At 43.3% G+C, this 23924-nt stretch overlaps 1 protein-coding gene across 1 annotated transcript in view; it reads right to left on the reverse strand.

Moving 5' to 3' along the window:
• The window catches only part of tecrb (trans-2,3-enoyl-CoA reductase b), an 83301-nt gene that overhangs the window by 2638 nt on the left and 56739 nt on the right, over nt 1-23924 (reverse strand). The window contains exons 9-12 of the mRNA XM_073069246.1: nt 13016-13059; nt 11031-11088; nt 2486-2574; nt 1461-1506 (exon numbers count right to left, since the gene is read on the reverse strand). Coding sequence (XP_072925347.1) covers nt 1461-1506; nt 2486-2574; nt 11031-11088; nt 13016-13059 — 237 coding nt within the window. The remainder of the gene's footprint in view (nt 1-1460; nt 1507-2485; nt 2575-11030; nt 11089-13015; nt 13060-23924) is intronic.

Here is a 23924-nt window from a genome sequence, read left to right on the forward strand (position 1 = left end):
CACTTGTGAGTTCAGAATTATGTGACCTCATTCAAACATCAAATTCATATGGGGTCCTACAAAGTAGATGCAGAGATATTTCTGCTCTGAACAATGAAGCAGTCATTCAAGACCAACATTTCCTCATCCTCAGGCTGGAAATGGAGCCTCAGTCACAGAGGATGCTTAGGACAGAGATCCTTGGAAGGCAGCTCAGGAGATACAAGATTATCTTGGAGATGGTGGCGAAATTAAGATGGTGCTAAACTGCAACTCCTTTGCTTGCATCTTCGGAAACAGCTCTATTTCCATCTTTAATATCTTAATTTTCCCCTTTCAGGGTTCTTTTGAAGACCCTGATCTGGAGTTACATGCAGACTTTTGGAGTTTTGCAGGAATGGGACCTGTTCTTGGGGTTTCAGGTCTGGCCATTATTCAGCACGCCAAGGGTTCGGCCCGAGAGTCTTGCTCGTATTTGGAAGCCTAAGATCTCGGGGCTCTGGAGACAGGCAGATCGAGGGTCGGTGTCACGGCCGGAGACCCGTGTGTCATCAGGGGTGTTGGAAAATCTACTGCTGTGGGCATGAAAACCAAGATCTTTGCGATCTTCAGGCACAGAGTTCGAAAAAAAGTGACATAACAGACTTTTAACATCGTAAACCAGCGAGTTGTTTTTATGTCTCCCCGCTCGCTGGGAAAATGGAGACACCACCTTCTCCCTTATTAGGGAGAGAGAGAACCTGTGGTACGTCAAATGCCGGATGAAACGTGAAGTCTTTGGGGTAACTGCAAGTCTCTGTCTTTGCTATTGCTTTGCTCACACTTGAGTGCTCGGTGGTAGTGCTGATGGTTGCCTTGTTTTTGCCAGTGGGGTGGGGGAGGGGGGAATGCTGCTCACTGCCGCTTACACGAGGGGCGGGGGGACATTTGGATTCTCACGTTTAACTGTCGTTCATTCTTTGGGGCACTTCTCTGTTTTCATGGATGTTTGCGAAGAAAAAGCATTTCAGGATGTTTATTGTATACATTTCTCTGACATTAAATTGGACCTTTGAACCTTTGATTAGTGCAGGAAAGTGGCAAAGAGGTAAAGGGGGTTCATGAAACTGAAGAAAAACAGTAGAAAAAAGGGGCTGAATGACAGCCTCCTACTGCCCCTTAAGCTGTTAGGATAAGGATCAGTCTGACCCTTTCACATCAGGTGGCAACCAAATTACACTCCAGCTGCTCAACTGATTATAACTACAGCAATGGCTGCTGGACACAGCATCATACCTGCAGCTCCCTCTCAGATGTTAGGAACATTGTGGTGATTACAAGGAAATATTCAGTTCAAAGTTTATAAACTGCTGTTGGGCTTAAAGTTGTGACCACTACACCCTTGTGCTTCTGATTGGACCTGAAATTAATCTGATCCCCAGAAAGAACCCCTGAGCTTCCTGTGAGTGAAGGTCCTAGCTGGAGTTGGCAGTGTGACTCACCTGGCAGACACTGTGTCATCACGGTGAAGCCAATCCAGGAGCCCACCTGCAGGATCACAGGGAGAGAACACCACCATTAATTGGCAACACAGAGGCTTTGCATCACCAGAATCTCTACAGACCCACACACCACTTGAACCAACCAGCCCCTGCGAGGGTTTCACTAGTGGAAGAGTACCGAATATGACAACATGGATGCAAGACAAGGGGCTGGTCATTGATCCAACCAGCCCTGGCAGGGAGAATGTTCCTCTTGCAAAGGGCGGTAGGTCTCTGGAATTCTGAGGATGATGGAGACTGGTTTGGGAGGACTATTTTTGAAGGAGGGAAATATTCAGAAGACTGAGGAATTGAGGGTTATGAGGAGTGAGCCAGTATCGGTCAGCCATGTTCATATCGAAACAGGGCAGGCTGGAGGGCCCATGTGTCTAGTGTTCCTCCAATTATCTCATGTTCACAGAAGAAACGTCAACCTGGTGTTCTGGCTGACCCGCCGATTTTCAGGGGAGGCTGAGTTGGGCAGCTAGATGGGCACCTCAGTTCATCCAACTATTTCACAGAGTTCTCCAAGGAAAGGACATGGGCAAATGGGACTTGCTTTAGTGAACATCTGTGCCAGTATGGACCAGTTGGGCCGAATGGCCTGTTTCCATGCTGTATAACTCCAAGAAGGTAAAAATACCCAACAAGCTTTAAGAGTAAAGGCACATGGAAAGTAATGCCTTGCAGTAGCTGGATACAATTACTTACTTTATACATTGGGCCACATTAGCAGTTGTGAAACCCACTGTTGAATGAGCAGGAGGATAGGGATAATGTGTTAAAACTGGGAAAATTGGCCAGTCAAGGTCAGGATATAGGGAAAAGCTTCAGTAATAAGCAACAGCTGTGGGAGACCCCTGCACCCTAGTCTGCTCTGGGTGCCCACCTACCTCTCACCACTCTCACACCCAGAACCAACGGCCTTCACAGGTGACATCAGCCCAGCCCTATCCCAAGAGACAAGCAGCAGATGATCCACTTACCTCATAGGTGTAGTTGGGACAAGACACCAGGAGGAAGAGCCAGGTAAAGGGGTTCTTTGTTGGGAAGGGAATCCTGCGTGTCTTGGAGCCTGGAAGGGGAGGAGAGAGAGGATGTGATACCCATTCACTGTCCAACCAGACCTTTCCTGGAAAGCAACAGTTTGGCCACAATACCACGCTGGAGCACTCTTCATTACCTCGGTTCTGTGGCTATATGCACAGTACGTCGCCACAGACTGTTCAACTGCATGAGGTCACAACCTTACCTTAACCACCACAACCACCAGAGTAATCAGTAAGGGTAACCCTCTGCTGTTTGTCATTAACTACCTCAAAGCTCCCTATTGTTGCATCAGGGCAACAGTAAACCAGGGTATACAGAGATTAAAACCAGCAACAATCCCCAACCCGTTCACCCTAATGTGCAACCAATGAACCTCCCACGGGGGCAGCAACGCTCCTAGTGGCTTTCACAAGCTGAAGAGTAAGTGGCAAACTCAGCGAGGTGAAACAATCAACGGGCTCAATGTGGCTTGTGGCTGTCTGGTGAGGGGGGAGGTGAAGGAGGGGTGGAAGGAGAGAGGGGTGTGAGGAGAGAGGGGAGGGGGAGGAGAGAGGGGAGGGGGAGGAGAGAGGGGAGGGGGAGGAGAGAGGGGAGGGGGAGGAGAGAGGGGAGGGGGAGGAGAGAGGGGAGGGGGAGGAGAGAGGGGAAGAGGGAGGGGGGAAGGGGGAGAGGGGGAGGTGAGATAAAATAAACAGAAGGGACAAAGAGGGGTGGGCAAAGAGGACAAATACAAGAATAGTAAGCATGAACATTTTGTACACGGTAACAATCGCCATCACTAACAGATGCTGCCTGATGTGAGGAATTTTTACAGCTGGAGACCTCAGAATAGTGATGGGGTGGGGCAAGATGAAAAGACCTGTGGCATTGACTGGGTTCCTTTCCTTCACAAAGATACAACTGCAGCACATTGTATACAAACACAGGAAATTCTGCAGCTGCTGGAAATCCTGAGTAACACAAAATGCTGGAGGAACTCAGCAGGTCAGACAGCATCCATGGAGAAAAATAAAGAGCCAATGTTTCAGGCTGAGACCCTTCTTCAGGAACACGTAGCAATAACTGTGCTGCTCTGCTACAAGCCGGCTGCTCATGTGGGTAGTACATCAGAAAACCACAAATGAAACTGCTAAATTAAATAAAAATCAAACTGCTGTAAATATTCAGGGGTTCTGATGATGAGGGGACTGGGAGAATGGAAAGTTCACAGTTAATTTACTATCAAAGTACATATATGTCACTATATACAACCCTGAGATTCATTTTCTTCTGCACATCCTCAATAAATCCGTAACGGGATAATAACCATAATAGAATCAATGAAAGACTGCACCAACTTGGGTGCACATCTATTGTGCAAAAGACAACTGGTCAAACACAAAAGAAATAATAAATAAATAAATAAATAAACAAATATCAAGAGCATGAGATGATGAATCCATAGGTTGGGGAACATTTTAATGATGGGGCACATGAAATTATAAGATATGTCGTCTGGTTCAAGAGCCTGATGATTGAAGGGTAATAACCAGGTGGTGCGAGTCCTGGGACTCTTGTACCTTCCTCGTGATGGCAGCAGTGAGAAGAGAGCATGACCTAGGTGGTGCGGGTCCCTGATGATCGGTGCTGCTTTCCTGCGACAGCGCTTCATGTGGATTCACTCATGATGGACTAGGCCTCTTCCACTACTTTCTGTAGCATTCCCCACTCAATGGCTTTGGTGTTTCCATACCAGACTGATTCAGCCAGTCAATGTACACTCCACTAAACAACTATATTAGTTTTTCAGATGTTTTGCCAAATCTTCGCAAACTTCTAAGGAAGTAGAGGCACTGCTGTATTTTCTTCGTAATTGGACTTGCGTGTTGGGCCCAGGACAGGTACTCCTACAATAATACTGAGGAATTTAAAGTAGCTAACCCTCTCTACTTCTAATTCTCATGGATCTCAGGTTTCCTCCTCCTGAAGCTAATAATTAGTTGCTTGGTCTTGCTGACATCGAGCGAGAGGTTGTTGTGGCACCACTCAGACAGATTTTCAATCTCCCTCCTACATACTAAGTCATCACCACTTCAGATTCAGTCTATGGCTATAGTGTTTTCAGCAAACTTGAATTTTGGAGCTGTGCTTAGCCACACAGTATGAAGCAAGTAGAGCTGGGGGCTACGCACATAGTCTTGTGGTGCACCCGTGCTGATGGAGATCATGGAGGAGAGGTTGCCAATCTGAAATGACTGGGGTTGACAGTGAGGAAATCGAGGATTCAATTGCACAAAGAAGCATTGAGACCAAGGTCTTGAAGCTTATTGATTAATTATGAGGGGACGGTAGTATTAAATACTGAGCTGTAGTCAATAATGAACATTCCAATGTATGTATCTTTGCTGTCCAGACGTTTCAGGGTTGAGTGAAGAGCCAGTGAGATGGTAGCTGCTGTAGACCTATTGTTCCAGTAGGCAAATTTAAGCAGATCCAAGTCCCTTCTCAGGTAGGAGTTAATATGTTTCATCACCAACCTCTGAAAACATTTCATCACTGTGGATGCAGGTGCTACTGGACGGCAGTCATTGAGGCAGTTTACCATGTTCTTGGACAACGGTATAATTTAAGCCCACTTGAAATGGAAAAAGTTTAAAGATGTCAGTGAACACTTCATCCAGTTGATCAGCACAGACATTTAGTACCTGGTTAGGTACCCCAAATGTACCCCAGGTAGCAGGAAGGTGATCTACAAGTGGCAGGGTGGGAGGAAGACTAACAGAAAATGCTGCAACGACTCAATCTGAAACCTTATCCCAGTTGCTCTCTCCACACAGCTGCCCAGCCCACCTGCTGCGTGTTTCTGGCATTTTCTCTTTTTATTTCAGAATCCCAGCCTCTGCAGTTTTTTTAAAATCTTCAATCTACTAATACTCATTTCAGAGAAGTCATAGAGAAGTCACTGAGTCTTATTGTTACTCAGGGAGATGATACCATGCTAGGGGAGTGGAGGTGCGACTGTCTGGACCCGTCAGGAAACACTGGACAGTCCGGTCGCTTCACTGTGAAAGGGAGGAAATCACAATGGGCTGGCGGAGCCCCATCCACCTGTGGGAGAGACCACAAAAAGGGCACCAATAATCCTAACAGGGAGTTTGGAATGCTATGTGGAACCCCCAACCTCAAGGAAATGCTGGGTTAGGAAAAAGACACACTTAATCAGGGCAGATGGAGAGTGGGAAGTGGGACAGATTATGACACTTGTGGAAGAGATTTATATGGACTGTGCCAAATCTCATTAATTTTATGCAACCGAACAACATCAAAACAAAATACCTCTCCCCCCTCCCCTATTTCCATACAGTTGATTTGTAAGTTTAGAGGCAGCATCCTAATCTCCACCTCCCCTACACCATCATTGTTCAGTGATCCCTCCAGTAATTGTAGCATAGCTAAGTCCATATTTTTCTTGAAGCTTCTTAGTTTTACTACATCAATGTAGGACATCCCAGGAGTGGGAGGGGGCACTGAGGGAAAGGTTGGCACACAGATGAAGCTGCCCATAGGTCTGACAGATGAGATGATGTGATACTGGCTGTTATAGATGGTGAGAGGGATGTGAGAGATTTGGCACTCTGCTCACTCACTCAGCCCCTCTGCTCTGCAGTGCAATCACTTCCCTGTAAAGTCTGAACATCTGGACAGAACAGATTGGAATAATATTGAAAGCAGCTTTTGAGTGCTGTTGGATTAGAGTGTAAAATTGCTATTTTTCTCATAATTTAACCTTTATTAGGCTTGCCTATATTTTTACAGCTTATAATCACCTATGTGTGCATAATTGTTCAGTGTCTTCCAGTAATTGTAGCATAGCAAAGTCTGTAGTCTTCTAGAAGCTTCTTGGTTTTACTGCTGGGGGGGCGGGAGTGTTCACACTGCTTGAATCTGGCTACGTCATAGGTTATTTGATATGCATATCTTGGTACCTTTCCAATTTGTGCTAGTTTTTTGGTACTAGATGACCATGATTTTTTTGTTCTTTGTCTTTTCTCTTTGTTCTTGTAACACTTAATAAAACACCAAGATTTATGCCTCATTCTTGATTTCCGAAGAAACATGGATTGCAAAAATCACAGGACCCTTCAGCGCCTAATTCAGCGTTGGATCATTCTGATTCAAAGCAGCGCAGGTCTGTGCAAGAAGCGGTGAAAGCTGGGAATGTCAATCACAGTGTACCACATGACTAGGACAGCCAGCAGTCCCACAAGACAGAGTTAGTAAGCCAATGCATCCTGTGGCCTTTCCAATGTGGGCTGTACTCTTTGTGTACTCAGTTCTTAGGGTAAAGAACAAGGGGAGCAAATTATACTAATATATATTTTAAAAAATCAGTACTTGCAGTTTTAAAAAAGACAGAAAAGGAGATAAGAGGAGGAGGTGTTGCACTACTAATCAGGGCCATTATCATACCTGATGAAATCCCTCACGGGAGGCTAATCCAGAAGATTAAGATGCGAAGATCCATGACAAATTAACTGGGTTCAGGACCGCCTTGCGCATAGAAAACAGAGGGTAGTGGGTTAAGGAATTTATTCAAGGTCTGTAATTCTACAGGGATCTGTGCTGGGACCACTGCTGTATGTGATATACATTAATGACCCAAATAAAAATGTAAATTGGTGCATTAGTAAGTTTGCTGATGCAATGAAATGGTGGAGCCATAGATAGTGTAGAAGGCTGGCAAAGAATACAGTGTGATATAGATCACTTTAAGATATGGGCGGAGAAATGGCAGATGGAGTTTAACCCAGGTAAATATGAGGTGTTGAGCCTTGGTAGAGCAAACATAAGGAGACAGTACACTGCTAAAGGCAAGATCCTTAACAGTGTTGCTGAGCACAGAACTTGGGATCCAAGTTCATAGCTCCTTGAAAATGGCTACAGGTCAATAAGGTGATTAAGATGGCTTATGGAATGCTTACTTTTATTAGTTGGGTCACTGAGTTCAAAAGTCAAGAGGTTGTGTTGCAATGTTATAAAACTCTGGTTAGGCCATATCTGGAGTATTGTGCCCAGTTCTGGTCGCCCCACTATGGAAAGGATGCTGAAGTTTTGGAGTGGGTACAGAGGCTGTTTACCAGGATGCTGCCTGGTTTAGAGGGCATGCGCTCTCATGAGAGGCTGGATAAACTCAGGCTGTTTTCTCTGGAGTGGCAGAGGCTAAGGGGAGATCTGATAGAGGTTTATAAGATTATGAGAGGCATTAAGATAGAGTAGACAGGAAATAACTTTTTCCCCAGGGTAGAAATGTCTAGTACCAGAGAGCATGCACTGAAGGTTGGGGGGGGGGGGGGGGTGGAAAGAAGGTGTAGGATCACAGGGAATGTGAGGGGCAAGTTTTTTTACTCAGAGAGGGCTAGATGCCTGGAATGTGCTGCCAGTATGCCTGTAATGGTGGTAGAGGCAAATACATTAGAAGCTTTTAAGATTTACTTAGATAAGACACATGGATGTAAGAAAGATTGGGGGGGGGGGGATATGAACACTATGTAGATAGGACAGATTAGTGTTTGGGTGTTTTTGATTTACATTTTAGCTGGTTCAGCACAACACTGTGGGCTGAATGGCCTGTTCCTGTGCAGTACTGTTCTATGTACTTTTCACTATATGTTGGAGTGTAAAAGAACTTGAGTGGATCAATTTTTAAAATACTCTTACAGGAAGCTTCCTGGGTACGTTCCTGGGCAGCAGCCATGGTCATTCTAATGGTGCACGGCTCCTAAAGGGTTACTCAAAGACTCAAGTTGTGCCTGCTGCTAACGGGCTGTCAGCAGACCACCTGTTCAAGAAGCATAAACTCCCCATTTGGATAAGTTAAATACTCCGAAATCCTTGGCGTCAGACTGTGAAACACTGGAGCACACCAGGGATTCATTATAAACACATTATCTTTACTTAGAGCAACAGCTGAAGTTACAAAAAGGCCACAGGTTAAAGGTCATGTCAAATTCTGCACAGGGTCCTGGGCTTCATATGACATTGGCCTGTCTGGAATCGGACTTAGGCCCGTTCTATCGGCCTTTCATACTGATGGGAGTGTAGGGATGTGCTCCTGAAGGAGATGTCACTTCTCATGTATCTGCTCCTCTTCTTCAGTCAGCCCCAGCAATTAAACAGTCCGACAGAACAGGTGAAACTCGCCTCACTTTATACTTTAGGACTGTGGGAAGCTTTATCATAATTAGGCCGACGCTGAGACAGGCCGTTTCACCTTTATGAATATATTCAACTTCTTTCAGGTTTTACTCCTCCCTTTCTAATTTGCTCCAACCACACCATCTGCCTAGCTTTTCCAGCTCCCCAACTCCCATTCACCCAGTTCCCAGGGAAGTGCTGAAGTTCCTTGCCTAAATCCCAAGCCTTTCTACCCTGTTACCAAAGCTTAGTTCACTAATTGTAAAGGCTCCTTTTTTGATTCACATCCACTGTTGTTTGCTTATGTAGATGTAGGAATATCTTTCTCAAGTGCACAAGATGCAAGCTGAAGTGTAACCAGTGTGTAGAGCCTTGACTTCACTGCCAACGAAGTTGTGACATGAGGAATGTTGTAACCAGAGGACATGTGTCTGTGCTCACTGACCAGTCATCAGATAGACTAAGTGTTGTATCATTGATTCTGGCTGACAAACAGGCTGGAGTCTGCAGGTCACCCCCTCTCACCATCCATATAATACTCGTTTTGATCACATTTTCTAAAACAGACATAATATTGTTCCTTGATCAATTCAATCCCTTAGAATCAGTCTGACAGCTTCCATTCCCAGCCAAACATTACTTTAGCTGTAAGTAAATCCATCAGTGTCACCTGGTCCTCAGAGGTAAGCCGAGGACTCACAGCCAACCTGAACACCAGTATGGTTATAAAGGAGCCACCAGAACAAAAAGTGCAGGTGGAATCGAAAAACCGGAGTTATATGGGAAAGTCTGGACCTCAGGTCACAGAGTAAAACATTTTCTATGTTTTTATGTAATTACACACCTTAACAATTTATAAAATGTACCTGTCCATTTCCCATGCAGCTCGTACCTCCTACTAATGATCTTATTCTGCAGGTTTCAGGAAAGAAATGGTCTTTTAAATATTGAGAGAGAGTGTTAAATTTTAATCTGGTAAACCACTGAGTAGGGGGGAAGAAGAAGCAGACGGGATCAGAGGGATGCTCTTCTGAACAGTGTACACTCAACAGGCTGAACACCTTTCTTCTCAGGCTCTGTAATTCTGAGAAGGAAAGGCACTTCTGGGTCAGCTCCATCATGGGCACTAGCCTCTGTAGTATCCAGGACATCTTTAAAGAGCAATGCCTCAAAAAAGCGGCATCCATCATTAAGGACCCCCACCACACAGGAGATGCCCTCTTCTCATTGCTACCATCAGGAAAGGGGTACAGGAGTCTGAAGGCACATCCTCAACAGTTCAGAATCAGCTTCTTCCCCTCTGCCATCTGATTTCTGAATGGACATTGAACCCATGAACACTACCTCATTACTTTTTTTATTTTTGCTCTACTTATATAACAATTTAATATATATATATACTTCCTGTGATTCAGTTTTTTTCCTCTATTGTGTATTTCTTTGTACTGCTGCCGCAAAGACAACAAATTTCATGACTAATGCCAGTGATATTAAACCTAACTCTGATTCTGAAAATCCTTCACAACCATAATGAAAAATCAGTGAATTTCTTCTTGTTTGTCCTGCTGGATTGTGCCCTCCTGCGACATGCAATGGCCAGGTACAAGATCAGCAATTATCCCTTACAGATCAGTGTTCCACACTGGATTTTCTTTTAGTAACTAACAATATGAAACAGTCATGATTTTTCCTTCCTCCCATTCACTCTCAGTCTGGATCCCCAGTCCTTGCTCCCACCAAAATGGTCTAGTGACGTCCAATGAAAGCGGAGGAACACCATCCCACTTTCTGGACTCAACATTGTGTTCAACACTTTTGAATACATGTGGCATTTTCTGTTTTCATTTCAGATTAACTATTTATAGATTTATTGTTTCAGATCATAATTCTACTCCCATTTACATTTTCTCCTACCCAGCCTTTTGTGTCTTGTCTCATTACAATCCACTGACACCTTCCAAAATAATCCCTTTTGTTAATAACCAATCTTCCCCCTATCAGAGCTTCCCTTTGCTTTTTCTTCTCTCCTCCTCCCTGATAATTCTGCATTTAATATCTCTCCCAGCTCTAATAAGCAGTGATCAACATGAAATGACACCACTCCACGGACGCCCGCAAGCCCTACTGAATATTTATCGCTTTTCATTTCAGATTTCCCACCTCCACTTTTGTAACTTTATCATCAGAGTTAATGAAAACCCATCTTCAATTTCATTCCTTAAACTGAATTCAATTCTCAAAATGCAATGGAATGATATTGTAATCATCAGTGACTTGGCTTCACCAGCACATCACGAACATCCTCACCTGCCGGCCGAAGATTCCTCAGTGCTACATGGATTGAGAAGTTCCCTATTTGACAGAACTGCAGAAAGAAAGAGAAAGACGATCAGTGAGAAATGGTTATGTGGAGGATATCCACAGCTTAAAATGAGAAGAGTAAGGCTCAACCACCACCAGTGGATACAGGATGAGCATCACAATCTACGGCTGGAGGGAACCTGACTGTATGGACTAGTGAGGAATGATGGCCTGTTACTGTGGCATACTTCCTATGTAGTTAACATGACAAATCAAAGAGGAGTAAGCAGTGAAGACCTTCAAGCTTACTCCAGCAGTCAGTAAAACCAAGGCTAATTCCATAGCTTGGCTTCCACAATGGATTCCGAAATCCAAACAATCTCAAGTCTTGAAATATATTTAGTAAGCAGGCATCCAAAATAATTCTAAGGATATATGACTCTCTGATTAAGGAAATGTCTTATCTCAACGTGAAGTGTCTGGCCCAGAGTTCCATACATTCCTTCGCAACATCCACCTTGTCCAGACCTTTGAAAATCATGTTTCAATGAAATCACCTCCCATTCTTCCAAAATCCTGTGAATATTAGACTAATTTTAATCTGTCCCTATGAGAGTTCTTCAGCACAAAAATCAAAGTGTGGAGACCATTTTATTCCAGCTGTGGTCCTACTACGGCCTTGTCGACTGTGGGAACAGATCTTGAAATTTCCCACACTCTGTCATTAGTGAACAACTTTGGGTTGAGCACTGATCGCAGCAGCACCCCTCTATTATCTGCTTTGCACCATGAAAGAGACCAGTTCATTCGTATTTTAATCCATTCATTATTTATAGTTACTACCTAAACCCATGATCTATATTTTGTTTGATCTGACATGCTGCATTCACTGATTTAAGTGCCATGCTAATTACCCCTAAAATACGTGTCAAAGACTATTTTCCCCTTGATTATATTCTGACTCCTTAGTGCTCTGTTATGACTTCATAATGTTCTCCAGCATGAAGAGGCCTCATCAGAACAAATGCTTAAGTACATAGACTCAGTGGCCACTTTATTAGATACACCTGCTCATTAATGAAAATATCTGTAATGTGCAATTATGTGGGGTGCAGACATGATCAAGAGGCTCAGTTGTTCTTCAGACCAAACATCAGAATGGGGAAGAAATGTAATGCAAGACACTCTGACCGTGGAATGATTGTTGCTGCCGGATGGGTTGCTTTGAATATCTTAGAAACTCCTGGGATTTTCTTGCATTACAGTTTCTAGCATTTACAAAAAATAGTACAAAGAACAAAAGACACCCAGTGGGTGGCAGTTCCGTGGATGAAACATCTTGTTAATGAGGTCACAGGCCAAACTGGTTCAAGGTGACAGCAACTCAGATAACCGTGTGTTACAACAACGGTGTGCAGGAGAGCGTCTCTGAGTGCACAAAACGTCAAACCTTGAAGTGGATAGGTTACAGCAGCAGAAGATCACAAACGGCCACTCAGTGGACACCTACTAAAGTGGTTACTCAGTGCAGTTCTGATGGTGTGTATTTGACCTTAACTCGTATTTCCTTCTGTAGGCGCTGCCTGATGAGCTGAGTGTTTTCAGCATTTTCTTTGGATTTCAGATTACAAACATATTCTACACTGTACTATTGCTTTTCCTTGTACTTCCCTGATGTACATCTTGAAATGATCTGTACACACAGCATGCAAAAGCACTCGGTACAGGTGACAATAATAAACCAATTACACTTACAATATAGGGATACAGCCAGAAGAACTCCCAATGTACACTGAGGACACTGTAGGTAAGGTCCAAAACAATAGTAGTGGATGCTAGAAATTTGTAATACCATTACTCAGGTAACGATTGTAAGTCCTGTAAAATTCACATGATTTGTGTTTTTTCTTTTAAACCAAAATAACAACTACAACTCCATTACAACTACATAATAAATAACAAAAGATAGTGTCCATTTGAGGAAAACTCACCAGAAATATGGCAAATGCTATTTTCACCTGCTTATCTCCATAGGCTGAAACAGAGAGAGAGAAAAAAAATCAGACTATCCAGGAGACAAGTTTAATTATCAAACCACTGCCCTACTTTTCAACACCAGGTCATCTTGATGCTCAACAGCCGTCAAAAGCCTCAGATTTTTTTTTGAGCAGCTGGCGTTTACAGAAAGAAGTGAATCTTAAAATACTGAATGTTAACTCAGCTGCTGGCAAGAGGTACACTAAGTGAGGTTCTTACTGCCTTGTGTGTATAAAGGGGTATAGTGATGGCACTGAGGTTAAGTTACTGGACAAGTAATAGAGGCCAGACGAACAATTTTTTTTTATTATGCAGAAAGTGGTGAGTGCGTGGAATGGGCTGCCCGCGACGGTGGTGGAGGCGGATACGATAGGGTCTTTTAAGAGACTCCTGGACAGGTACATGGAGCTTAGAAAAATAGAGGGCTATGGGTAACACTAGGAGATTTCTAAGGTAAGGACATGTTCGGCACAGCTTTGTGGGTCGAAGGGTCTATATCGTGCTGTAGATTTTCTATGTTCTATGCAGCACCAGGAAACTATAGTACAGTTGCACAAGTGACCTCTAAGGAGGAATTTTGCTGCCCTCACTCAGTCTGGTCTGCACATGATTCAGACACACAGCAATACAGACTGTATTCTGAAACAGTCTAAGCAAGCGTCTGTTATATTCCAATCACTATCTTGAAACAAAAATGGGAAAAAATTAGCCAACTTCAACGTATATTGAGCTTTGATTGATCACACACTAGTTCTTACAACCATCTGGTAGACAGGAAAAGCAGCAGACTAGGCATGGAAGTGCCTGGCACTGGTGTGGGACAGAGAGGCTCCAAGAGTCTTTAACATTAACACTCCAAAGTCTGATAGCATTATGTCAAACACAGGCAATGAAGCCTCAGAATCAAGTTTAATATCACTGGCATGTATCATATTTGTTGTTTTGCAGCAACAGTACAGTGCAATACATAAAAACACTATAAATTACAATATATACAGTATATTAAAAAATTAAAATGCAAAGACGGGAAAATAGTGAGGTGGTATACATGGGTTGAAAAATCTGATAGAGCAGGGGAAGAACCTATTCCTAAAATGCTGTGTGTCTTAATCATCCTAGTCCTCCTCCTGATGGTAGCAATGAGAAGAGAGCATCTTCTGAGTGATAGAGGTCCGTAATGATATTGCCACCTTTTTGAAGAAGCTGATGTTCCTAATTATTGTCTATCATTCTGCCTCTTCTGCTCTTTGCAGCAGGGAAGCAGCATATTATCATGATTGTGTGGAATGAGAAGGACTCACAACATCTGGCAGCTCACAGGGCACCACTGACTTGAGAACAAGAGTTTCATTGAAAACTGCATCCAAATGAGGAGTGCAGACTATAAGGAACAGCACCAGAGTCCCTCAAAATATCAACCTTGGTTGCAAATGGAAAATCCCAAAACACCGTGCAAGACAGAGCTAGCAATCACACAACCAATAGATCAGATCAAAGCTCTACAACTCTCCACATCTGGCTACAAATATACTGAACAACAGTTAACAGGAGACGGCTCCAAGAACATTCCTATCTTCAACAATCACAAGGCATGGCATGTGAGTGCTAAATATAGGCTGAAGTATCCTCAATACCAAGAAGGTGATCCATCATGACTTCATCTTGAGATCTCTTACAGGAGCTAGTCTTCAGTTAAATCAAGCCACGTCGCTTGATATCACAAAATCACCAAGGGAATTGGATACCATAAAGGTAATAATCCAAACTATAGTACTGAAGACTGCACTCCAAAACACCTTGTGCCCCTGTTTAAGCCGTTCCAGTACAATTCCAACACTAGCAGATACCTGGCAACATGGAAAATTTCCCAAGTATACCCTTTCCATTCAAGAAGAACAAATCCAACCCAGCGAATTAATACCCAATCAGTCTATCCCAAGGTAATGAGCATCTCCAACAAAAGAACCCTTGTCTATCATCAAAATGCTATGAAAATACCATCACTTAGTCCTCCACCAACAATATTCTGGGGTGGGGGGGGGGGGGGGGCGGGATTACCATTGACCAGAGACTCAACAGAACTAGCTACATAAAGACTTGAACACATTAGAGGCTGGGTATCTTGTGGCAAGTGATTCACCTCCCAGCAAAGCCTTTTCACCATCTATATGACACAGGAGGATGACAGTCTACTTTCCACTTAACCTGGATGGGTGTAAATTCTGCAGTAAAACTCACACAATAGCCGAATAGTCCACTTGACTGGCTCTCCATCCAGTCTAAATACTCATTCCTCTACCACTGACACATTGATCATTACCTACGAGTTATGCTGCAGTCACTTACCTAGGCTACTATCACCAGGAGAGGCGCAGCAGAACGCATCACCATCCTGACCTGGAAATCTATCACCATTCATTACTCACTGCTGGGTGTAAGTTCAGAAATTCTCTATATCCAGAGGCACAGTTGGAGCACCTTCACCAAAATGAAGGCAAGGTTTTGGGAAGATGGCTTGCCACCACCTCTCAAGGGCAATTAGGGACAAGCAATAAATGTCAGCCTTGCCAGCAATGCCTGGATCCTGCCAAGAATCAATATAGAAATACCCAAGAGGGAATAGAAGGAAAAGCAAACTGGAGGCAAAATTCAGAAGCACAGAATCAATATCATTACGTGATTTTACCATTACTCAGTGTTCATCATGGGAAGTTCAGTAACTGACAGCCAGACACTACTATGGCAAGTTGGGAAGGCTCCTTCTTATATTGAAATATTCCCCTCCCCAACAGGAGACCTAACAAGGGAATTAAAGGGCTCAAATAGTGATGAAAATTTTAACTCCTGGCCCTGCAGGAATTAATCAAAAGACGGATAGGAAGGTAGGCAGAGGGGATGGTATGGCTCTACTGATAAAGAATGGCATCAAATCAGTAGAAAGATGTGACATAGCATCGGAAGATGTTGAATCCTTGTGGTTAAGCTGAGAAACTGCAAAGGTGAAAGGACGTTGATGGCAGTTGTATGCAAGACTCCCAACAGTGGCTGTGAGGCGGACCACAGGGTTCAACAGGAAATGGAAAAGGCGAGTCAAAAAGTTATGGTAGTCATGGGAGATTTTAACATGCAGATCGATTGCGAAAAATCAGGTCGGTAATGGATCTCAAGAGAGTGAGTTTGTTGAATGCCTAAGAGATAGATTTTTAGAGCAGTTTGTCATTGAGCCTGCAAGAGGATCAGTTATACTGGATTGGGTGTTATGTAATGAACTGAAGGTGATTAGGGAGCTTAAGGTAAAAGAACCCTTAGGAACCAGTGATCACAATATGATTGAGTTCAACTTGAAATTTGATAGGGAGAAAGTAAAATCTGATGTAGCAGTATTTCAGTGGAGTAAGGGAAATTACAGTGGTATGAGAGAGGAGTTGGCCAAAGTAAATTGGAAGGAGCTGCTGGCAGGGATGTCAGCAGAGCAGCAATGGTGTGTGTTTCTGGGAAAAATAAGGAAGGTGCAGGACATATGTATTCCAAAAATGAAGAAATACTCAAAAAGTAAAATAGTAAACCACGGCTGACAAGGGCAGGCGAAGCCATTTTACAAGCAAAAGAAAGGGCATACAACAAAGCAAAAATTAGTGGGAAGATAGAGGATTGGGATTTTTTTTAAAAACCTACAGAGAGCAATGAAAAACATCATTAGAAGGGAAAAAATGAAATATGAAAGCAAGTTAGCAAATAATTTATGTGGATAGTAAAAGATTTTTCCAAGTATGTTAAAAATAAAAGAGAAATGAGAGCAGATATAGGACTGCTAGAAAATGAGGCAGGAGAAATAATAGTGGGGGACAAGGAGATGGCTGATGAACTAAATGAGTATTTTGCATCAGTCTTCACTGTGGAGGACACTAGCAGTGTGCCTGATGCTGTATCATGTAAAGGAAGAGAAGTGGGTGCAGTTACTATTACAAGAGAGAATGTGCTCAAAAAGCTGAAAGACCTAAAGTTACATAAGTCACCCGGATTAGATGAACTGTATCCTAGGGTTCTGAAAGAGATAGCGTCAGAGATTGTGGTGGCATTAGAAATAATCTTTTGGAAATCATTGGACTCTGGCATAGTGCCAGAGGACTGGAAAATTGCAAATGTCACTCCACTCTTTAAGAAAGGAGGAAGGCAGCAGAAAGGAAATTATAGACCAGTTGGCCTGACATCAGTGGTTGGGAAGATGTTAGAGTCAATTGTTAAGAATGAGGTGATGGAGTACTTGGTGATACAGGACAAGATAGTACAAAGTCAGCATGGTTTCCTTCAGGGTAAATCCTGCTTGACAAACCTGTTGGAATTCTTTGAGGAGATTACAAATCGGATAAAGGGGATGCAGTGGATGTTGTATATTTGGACTTTCAGAAGGCTTTTGTTAGGGTGCCACACATATGGCTGCTTACCAAGTTAAGAGCCCAGGGTATTATAGGAAAGTTACTCACATGGTTAGAGCAATGGCTGATTGGTAGGAGGCAGCCAGTGGGAATAAAAGGATCCTTTTCTGGTTGGCTGCCGGTGACTAGTGGTGTCCTGCAGGGGTCGGAGTTGAGACCACTTCTTTTTATGCTGTATAAAAGATGGCTTTGTTGCAGATGATACGAAGATTGGTGGAAGGTCAGGTAGCGTTGAGGAAACAGGTAGGATGCAGAAGAACTCAGATTAGGAGAATATGCAAGAAAGTGGCAAATGAAATATAATGTTGGAAAATGCACAGTCATGCACTGCAGTAGTAGAAATACATGTGCAGAATATTTTCTAAGCGGGGAGAAAATCCAGCAATCTGAGATGCAGAGGGACTTGAGAGTCCTTGTGCAGAACACCCTGAAGATTAATTTTCAGATTGAGTCAGTGGTGAGGAAAGCAAATGCCATGTTAGCACTCATTTGAAGATGTCTAGAATACAAGAGCAAGGACATGATGCTGAGGCTTTATAAGGCACTGGTGAAGCCTCACCTTGAGTACTGTGAACAGTACTGGGCCCTTCATTTTTGAAAAGATGTGCTGGCATTGGAGAGGGTCCACAGGAGATTCACAGGGATGATTCCAGGAATGAAAGGGTTATCATACAAGGAACGTTTGAAGGCTCTGGGTCAGTACTTGCTGGAATTCAGCAGGATGGCGGGGGGTGGGGGTGGAATCTCACTGAAACCTTTCAAATGCTGAAAGGCCTAGAGAGAGTAGATGAGGAAAGAATGTTTCCCATGGTGGGAGAGTCCAGGACAAGAGGGCTGATCGTAAGGATAGAGTGGCGCCCTTTCAAAACAGAAATGCGGAAAAAATTCTTTAGGAAAGGGTGGTAAATTTGTGGAATTTGTTGCTACATGCAGCAGTGGAGACCAGGTCCTTGGGTGTATTTAAAACAGAGATTAATGGCTTCTTGATTGGACATGACATCAAAGGTTATGGGGAGAAGGCCAGGAACCGGAGTTGAGGAGGAGAAAACAAAAGGATCATCCATGATTGAATGGTGGAGCAGACTGGCCTAATACTGCTCCTATGTCTTATATCACAAAATAGGGGTTTTTTGCAGCAGCAACACAGTTCAATACATAAAATTACTACAGTACCAAGTGAAAGTCTTTGGCATCCTAGGTGTGCATATATAATTTTCTCTGAACATCAACACCACCTAATCGCTCACCATTTAAACAATTACCGTTTTTCTATTATGTGCATCCAAGAGGATCATCTCACATTATATGCCACCTTCTTACTCAGTTAGTCTATATCCATTCAAACCTCCTGACATCCTCCTTTGTGCTCACAAAGACATCTAATTTAGTACCACCAGCAAATTTGGAAAGTCGACATTTGGTCCCCTTGGCCAAATCATTCAAATGGACTGTGGAATGCTAGAGTCCAAGCACCAATCCCCGCAAACCCCCATTAGTCACAGACTGCAACCGGAGAAGGATAAGGTTAGTCCCAATTCTTGCTTCCTGCCCAATGACCTGTTCTCTACCCATGTCAGTATATTATCCCCATGTGGGTCTCGCCTTACCGATCAACTTCTTGCACAGGTCCTGCTCAAACATCTTCTGAAACTCCAAATATGTCATATCTACTGGCTCTCCCTTACAGACACATCCTCAAAAGAACTCTATCAGATTAGGAAATTATTATTTTCCTTTCATACATCCGCATTAGTTCTGCTCAAACCTTTGCAAGAGGTTCTATTATTACATCTTCACTATAGACACCAACATTTTCCAATCTTTTAGGTAAGTTCCAAGTTTTCACTCTCTCCTCTTTCATAACTACTGGAGTCACAGTTGGTCCCCTCTAGTCCACTGGGAAAATTTCAGAATCTACAGCTGCACAATAGATGATAACTACAGTATCCATCATCTTCAAAGCCATCAATGTCAATACTCTGGGATGTAGATCATCAGGTCCTTCAGAATTATGAGCTTTTAGTCTCAGTGACCTGTCTAGTACCATATTCTGACTAAATTTAATCTGTTCTCATAAAAATCAGATGGCTGTTTGTCTCAACGAGTCTGCACTAATCACTAGCTACCCATTTACAATACTCCTATTCAGTATTTTTCTCACATTCTCAATTCTTATATTGTACCACTTACCTACACACTAGCAACAATTTACCGTGGCAAATTAGCCTACCAACCTACACGTCATTGGAATGTGGAAGGAAACTAGTACACCCAGAGAAAACCCATGTGCTCACAGGTCAAACGTACAAACTCCAAGCTCCCCAGGTCAGGATTGAACCCCAGTTTCTGGTGCCGTGAGAAAGCAGCTCTACTACACAAGGTACCACTTCACCCTTTTCTGCTTTCTCTCATTCCCTGATATATCAGACATTTTTGTATGTTGTCTTCTGTGAAGATAAACTCAAAGTAATTGCTTCATTCCTGTGCCATTTCCTTAGATCTTACAACAGATTTTCTTGCCCCCTTCTCTCACATACACATATGTACATACATATACATGTGCTCACAGGTCAAATGTACAAACTCCAAGTTTATATATACACACACATATATATGACCCACATTTGCCCTCATCTTCTCCTTCTGTTGACCATACAAGTTCTTACTGTTTCTGCCCATCTTGCCTTTCTTTATTAATTCCTTGTTCTCCTTTGCCAAGGATTAAATGTCTTTAAGTTGGCTGCTGCTTTGGACAACTTTGAAATTCTTTCCAACTCCAGTTGCAACTTCTCTTGACAGCCTAGGGTGAATCACTTTTCCTGTTCTGTTTATGTGCCTAGAGCAGGATATATTTTTGCAGTGTATATTACTTCTTTATACGTAACCATTGAAATAGGTACAGCCAATTCATTTGCCCAATCAACCACAACCAAATATTTTCTCACAGTTCATTTCTTTTACATTTACATCCTTAGTTTTGCATTAAACTACATCATTTTCAAACTTACCTAACCTATCATCTGACAATAAACACACTTGTAACACAGGACATACCGAGTGGAAATTGCACAACTACTGTTCCTTGCTACATTACTCTTACACTTGCATAACAACTGGACAGGGAGGGAGGCAAAAGAGGTGGGGGTGTGGCACTGTTGATCAGAGATAATGTCACAGCTGTAGAAAAGTAGGAAGGCATGGTTTGTCTACGGAGTCTCTGTGGGTGGAAGTTAGGAACAGGAAGAGGTCAATAACTCTACTGCATGTATTTTTGTAGACCACCCAACAGTAACAGGGGCATTGAGGAGCAGATAGGGAGACAGATTCTGGAAAGGTGTAATAATAAAAGTTGTCGTGGTGGGAGATTTTAATTTCCCCAATATCAATCGGCATCTCCCTTGAGCGAGGGGTTTAGAGGTGTGTTCAGGAAAGTTTCTTGACACAATATGTAGATAAGCTTACAAGAGGAAAGGCTGTACTTGATCTGGTATTGGGAAATGAACCTGGTCAGGTGTCAGATCTCTCAGTGGGAGAGCATTTTGGAGGTAGTGATCACAATTCTATCTCCTTTACCATTGCATTGGAGAGGGATAGGAACAGACAAGATAGGAAAGCGTTTAATTGGAGTAAGGGGAAATATGAGGCTATCAGGCAGGAACTTGGAAGCATAAATTGGGAACAGATGCTCTCAGGGAAATGTACGGAAGAAATGTGGCAAATATTCAGGGGATATTTGCGTGGAGTTCTGCATAGGTACGTTCCAATGAGACAGGGAAAGGATGGTCGGGTACAGGAACTGTGGTGTACAAAGGCTGTTGTAAATCTAGTCAGAAAGAAAAGAAAATCCTGAGAGGCATGATTTATGAACATTTGGAGAGGCATAATATGATTAGGAATAGTCAGCATGGCTTTGTCAAAGGTAAGTCGTGCCTCATGAGCCTGATTAGATTTTTTGAGGATGTGACTAAACACATTGATGAAGGTAGAGCAGTAGATATAGTGCATATGGATTTCAGCAAGGCATTTGACAAGGTACCCCATGCACGGCTTATTGAGAAAGTAAGGAGGCATGGGATCCAAGGGGACATTGCTTTGTGGATCCAGAAGTGGCTTGCCCAGAGTGGATGTAGATGGGTCATATTCTGTATGGAGGTCGGTGACCAGTGGTGTGCCTCAGGGATCTGTTCTGGGACCCTTATTCTTTGTGATTTTTATAAATGACCTGGATAAGGAAGTGGAGGGATGGGTTAGTAAATTTGCTGATGACACAAAGGTTGGGAGTGTTGTGGATAGTGTGGAAGGCTGTCAGAGGTTACAGCGGGACATTGATAGGATGCAAAACTGGGCTGAGAAGTGGCAGATGGCATTCAACCCTGTTAAGTGTGAAGTGGTTCATTTTGGTAGGTCAAATATGATGGCGAAATATATTATTAATGGTAAGACTCTTGGCAGTGTGGAGGATCAGAGGGATCTTGGAGTCTGATTCCAAAGGACATTCAAAGCTGTTACGCAGGTTGATTCTGTGGTTAAGAAGCATACAGTGCATTGGCCTTCATCAACGTTGGGATTGAGTTTAAGAGCCGAGAGGTAATGTTGCAGCTATATAGGACCCTGGTCAGACCCCACCTGGAGTACTGTGCTCAGTTCTGGTCACCTCGCTACAGGAAGGATGTGAAAACCATAGAAAGGGTGCAGAGGAGATTTACAAGGATGTTGCCTGGGTTGGGGAACATGTCTTATGAGAATAGGTTGAGTGAACTTGGCCTTTTCTCTTTGGAGTGATGGAGGATGAGAGGTGACCTGATAGAGGTGTACCAGATAATGAGAGGCTCTGATTGTGTGATAGTCAAAGGCTTTTTCCCAGGCCTGAAATGGCTAGCACGAGAGGGCATAGTTTTAGGGTGCTTGGAGGCTGGTACAGAGGAGATGTCAGGGGTAAGTTTTTTATTACGCAGAGAGTGGTGAGGGCGTGGAATGGGCTGCCGGCAGTGGCAGTGGAGGCTAATACTATAGGATCTTTTAAGAGACTCCTGGATAGGTACATGGAGCTCAGAAAAAGAGAGGGCTCTGGGTAACCCTAGGTAATTTCTAAGGTAAGGACGTGTTCAGTACAGCTTTGTGGGCCGAAGGGCCTGTATTGTGCTGTAGGTTTTCTATGTTTCTAACTACATTACTTGCTTACTCAAGCCCACTGCTCTCAGGCAGTCACCAAATCTATTCCTTCGGCTTTGTTTCTCCAGTTCAGCAACACTGTGACTAGTTTGACCACCCTGTTTTCTTGTACAATTGTGTATAAGTTATGATTATTTTATGCTTTTCTTGTGAATGCTGTTTATCTAATGTTACGTGGCTGTGATGCTGCTGTTAAGATTTTCTTTGCATCTGTGGACACATGTATTGGTGCATATGACAATAAACTCAACTTCCACTTTCAGCATCCACACACAATAGTTTGAATATCTGGAATACTCCAAACAAGAACAAAAAAGAAGGAAATTTGTGGCAAGATTAGTGGAGGAAGGAATTAAGCAGCAGAGAAAGTACAAAAGGTAGAGATTTACCATTGAGCAGGTGGGGCACGTCAGCCTTGGACAGCAGCCCACCTGGGAGAAGCAAAACCCTGACTTCAAACCTCCGCTGCCTCGTGCCATACCCACTCATGGGAAAGGCTTCAGGAGTAAACCCCGAGGAAGAAATCCAGAGCCGGGGTCCCTAAAGCAATTTGATGTTGCTTACAACTTCACTCTGGCAACCTCTGTGACAGCACTGACACCAAGCTGTATCGGTTCTCTTGGACTACATTAGTGATGTGGAGAGGGGGAACCCACTGCATGGGCAACAGCTGGTTCTTCAAATCTTCCCACCCAGGCTTGCGCCCTGGAGAGGCCACAGTTCACCAGAGGTGCAAACCCATGATCCCCTGGGATCGAAGGCATCTTCTAAGTATTTCTCTTGGTGTCTGAGAGTGAAGGATCTGAAGGATTCACAATAAACCACAAATGGAGCACGCAAGAATTCTCAGAGGGCTGCATGAAGGAGCTCAGCATTATAAATTCAAAGCTGAATATTGGCTGGAGGAATGAACTCCAGAAGCTTCTCTCGACACATAAATGCATCCAAGCTACTGCAATAATATACAAACTCTCCTGCTCCCTGTTCTCCACTCCTGAATACACCAACACTCTGGGAGAAAAGGTGGTGAGGATGGAGGTTGCAACTCCAGACATAGCAGCAACAAATGAATCCCTTCTTCTCATCCAAGGGAGTCCAGCCAGCAAATGGCAGACCACTTGATGCCAGAATCCTTCTGATCCAACCCTTACTCCTCGTATGTGCACATAAGTAGGACAGTAAACACAGAACAATAATGATGTCTATCTTGGAAGTCAACCAAGGCCATCCTGCAACCCTGCCAGCAAAAAAATTA

Source organism: Hemitrygon akajei, chromosome 16 (genome assembly GCF_048418815.1).
Source record: "Hemitrygon akajei chromosome 16, sHemAka1.3, whole genome shotgun sequence".
NCBI lineage: Eukaryota > Metazoa > Chordata > Chondrichthyes > Myliobatiformes > Dasyatidae > Hemitrygon > Hemitrygon akajei.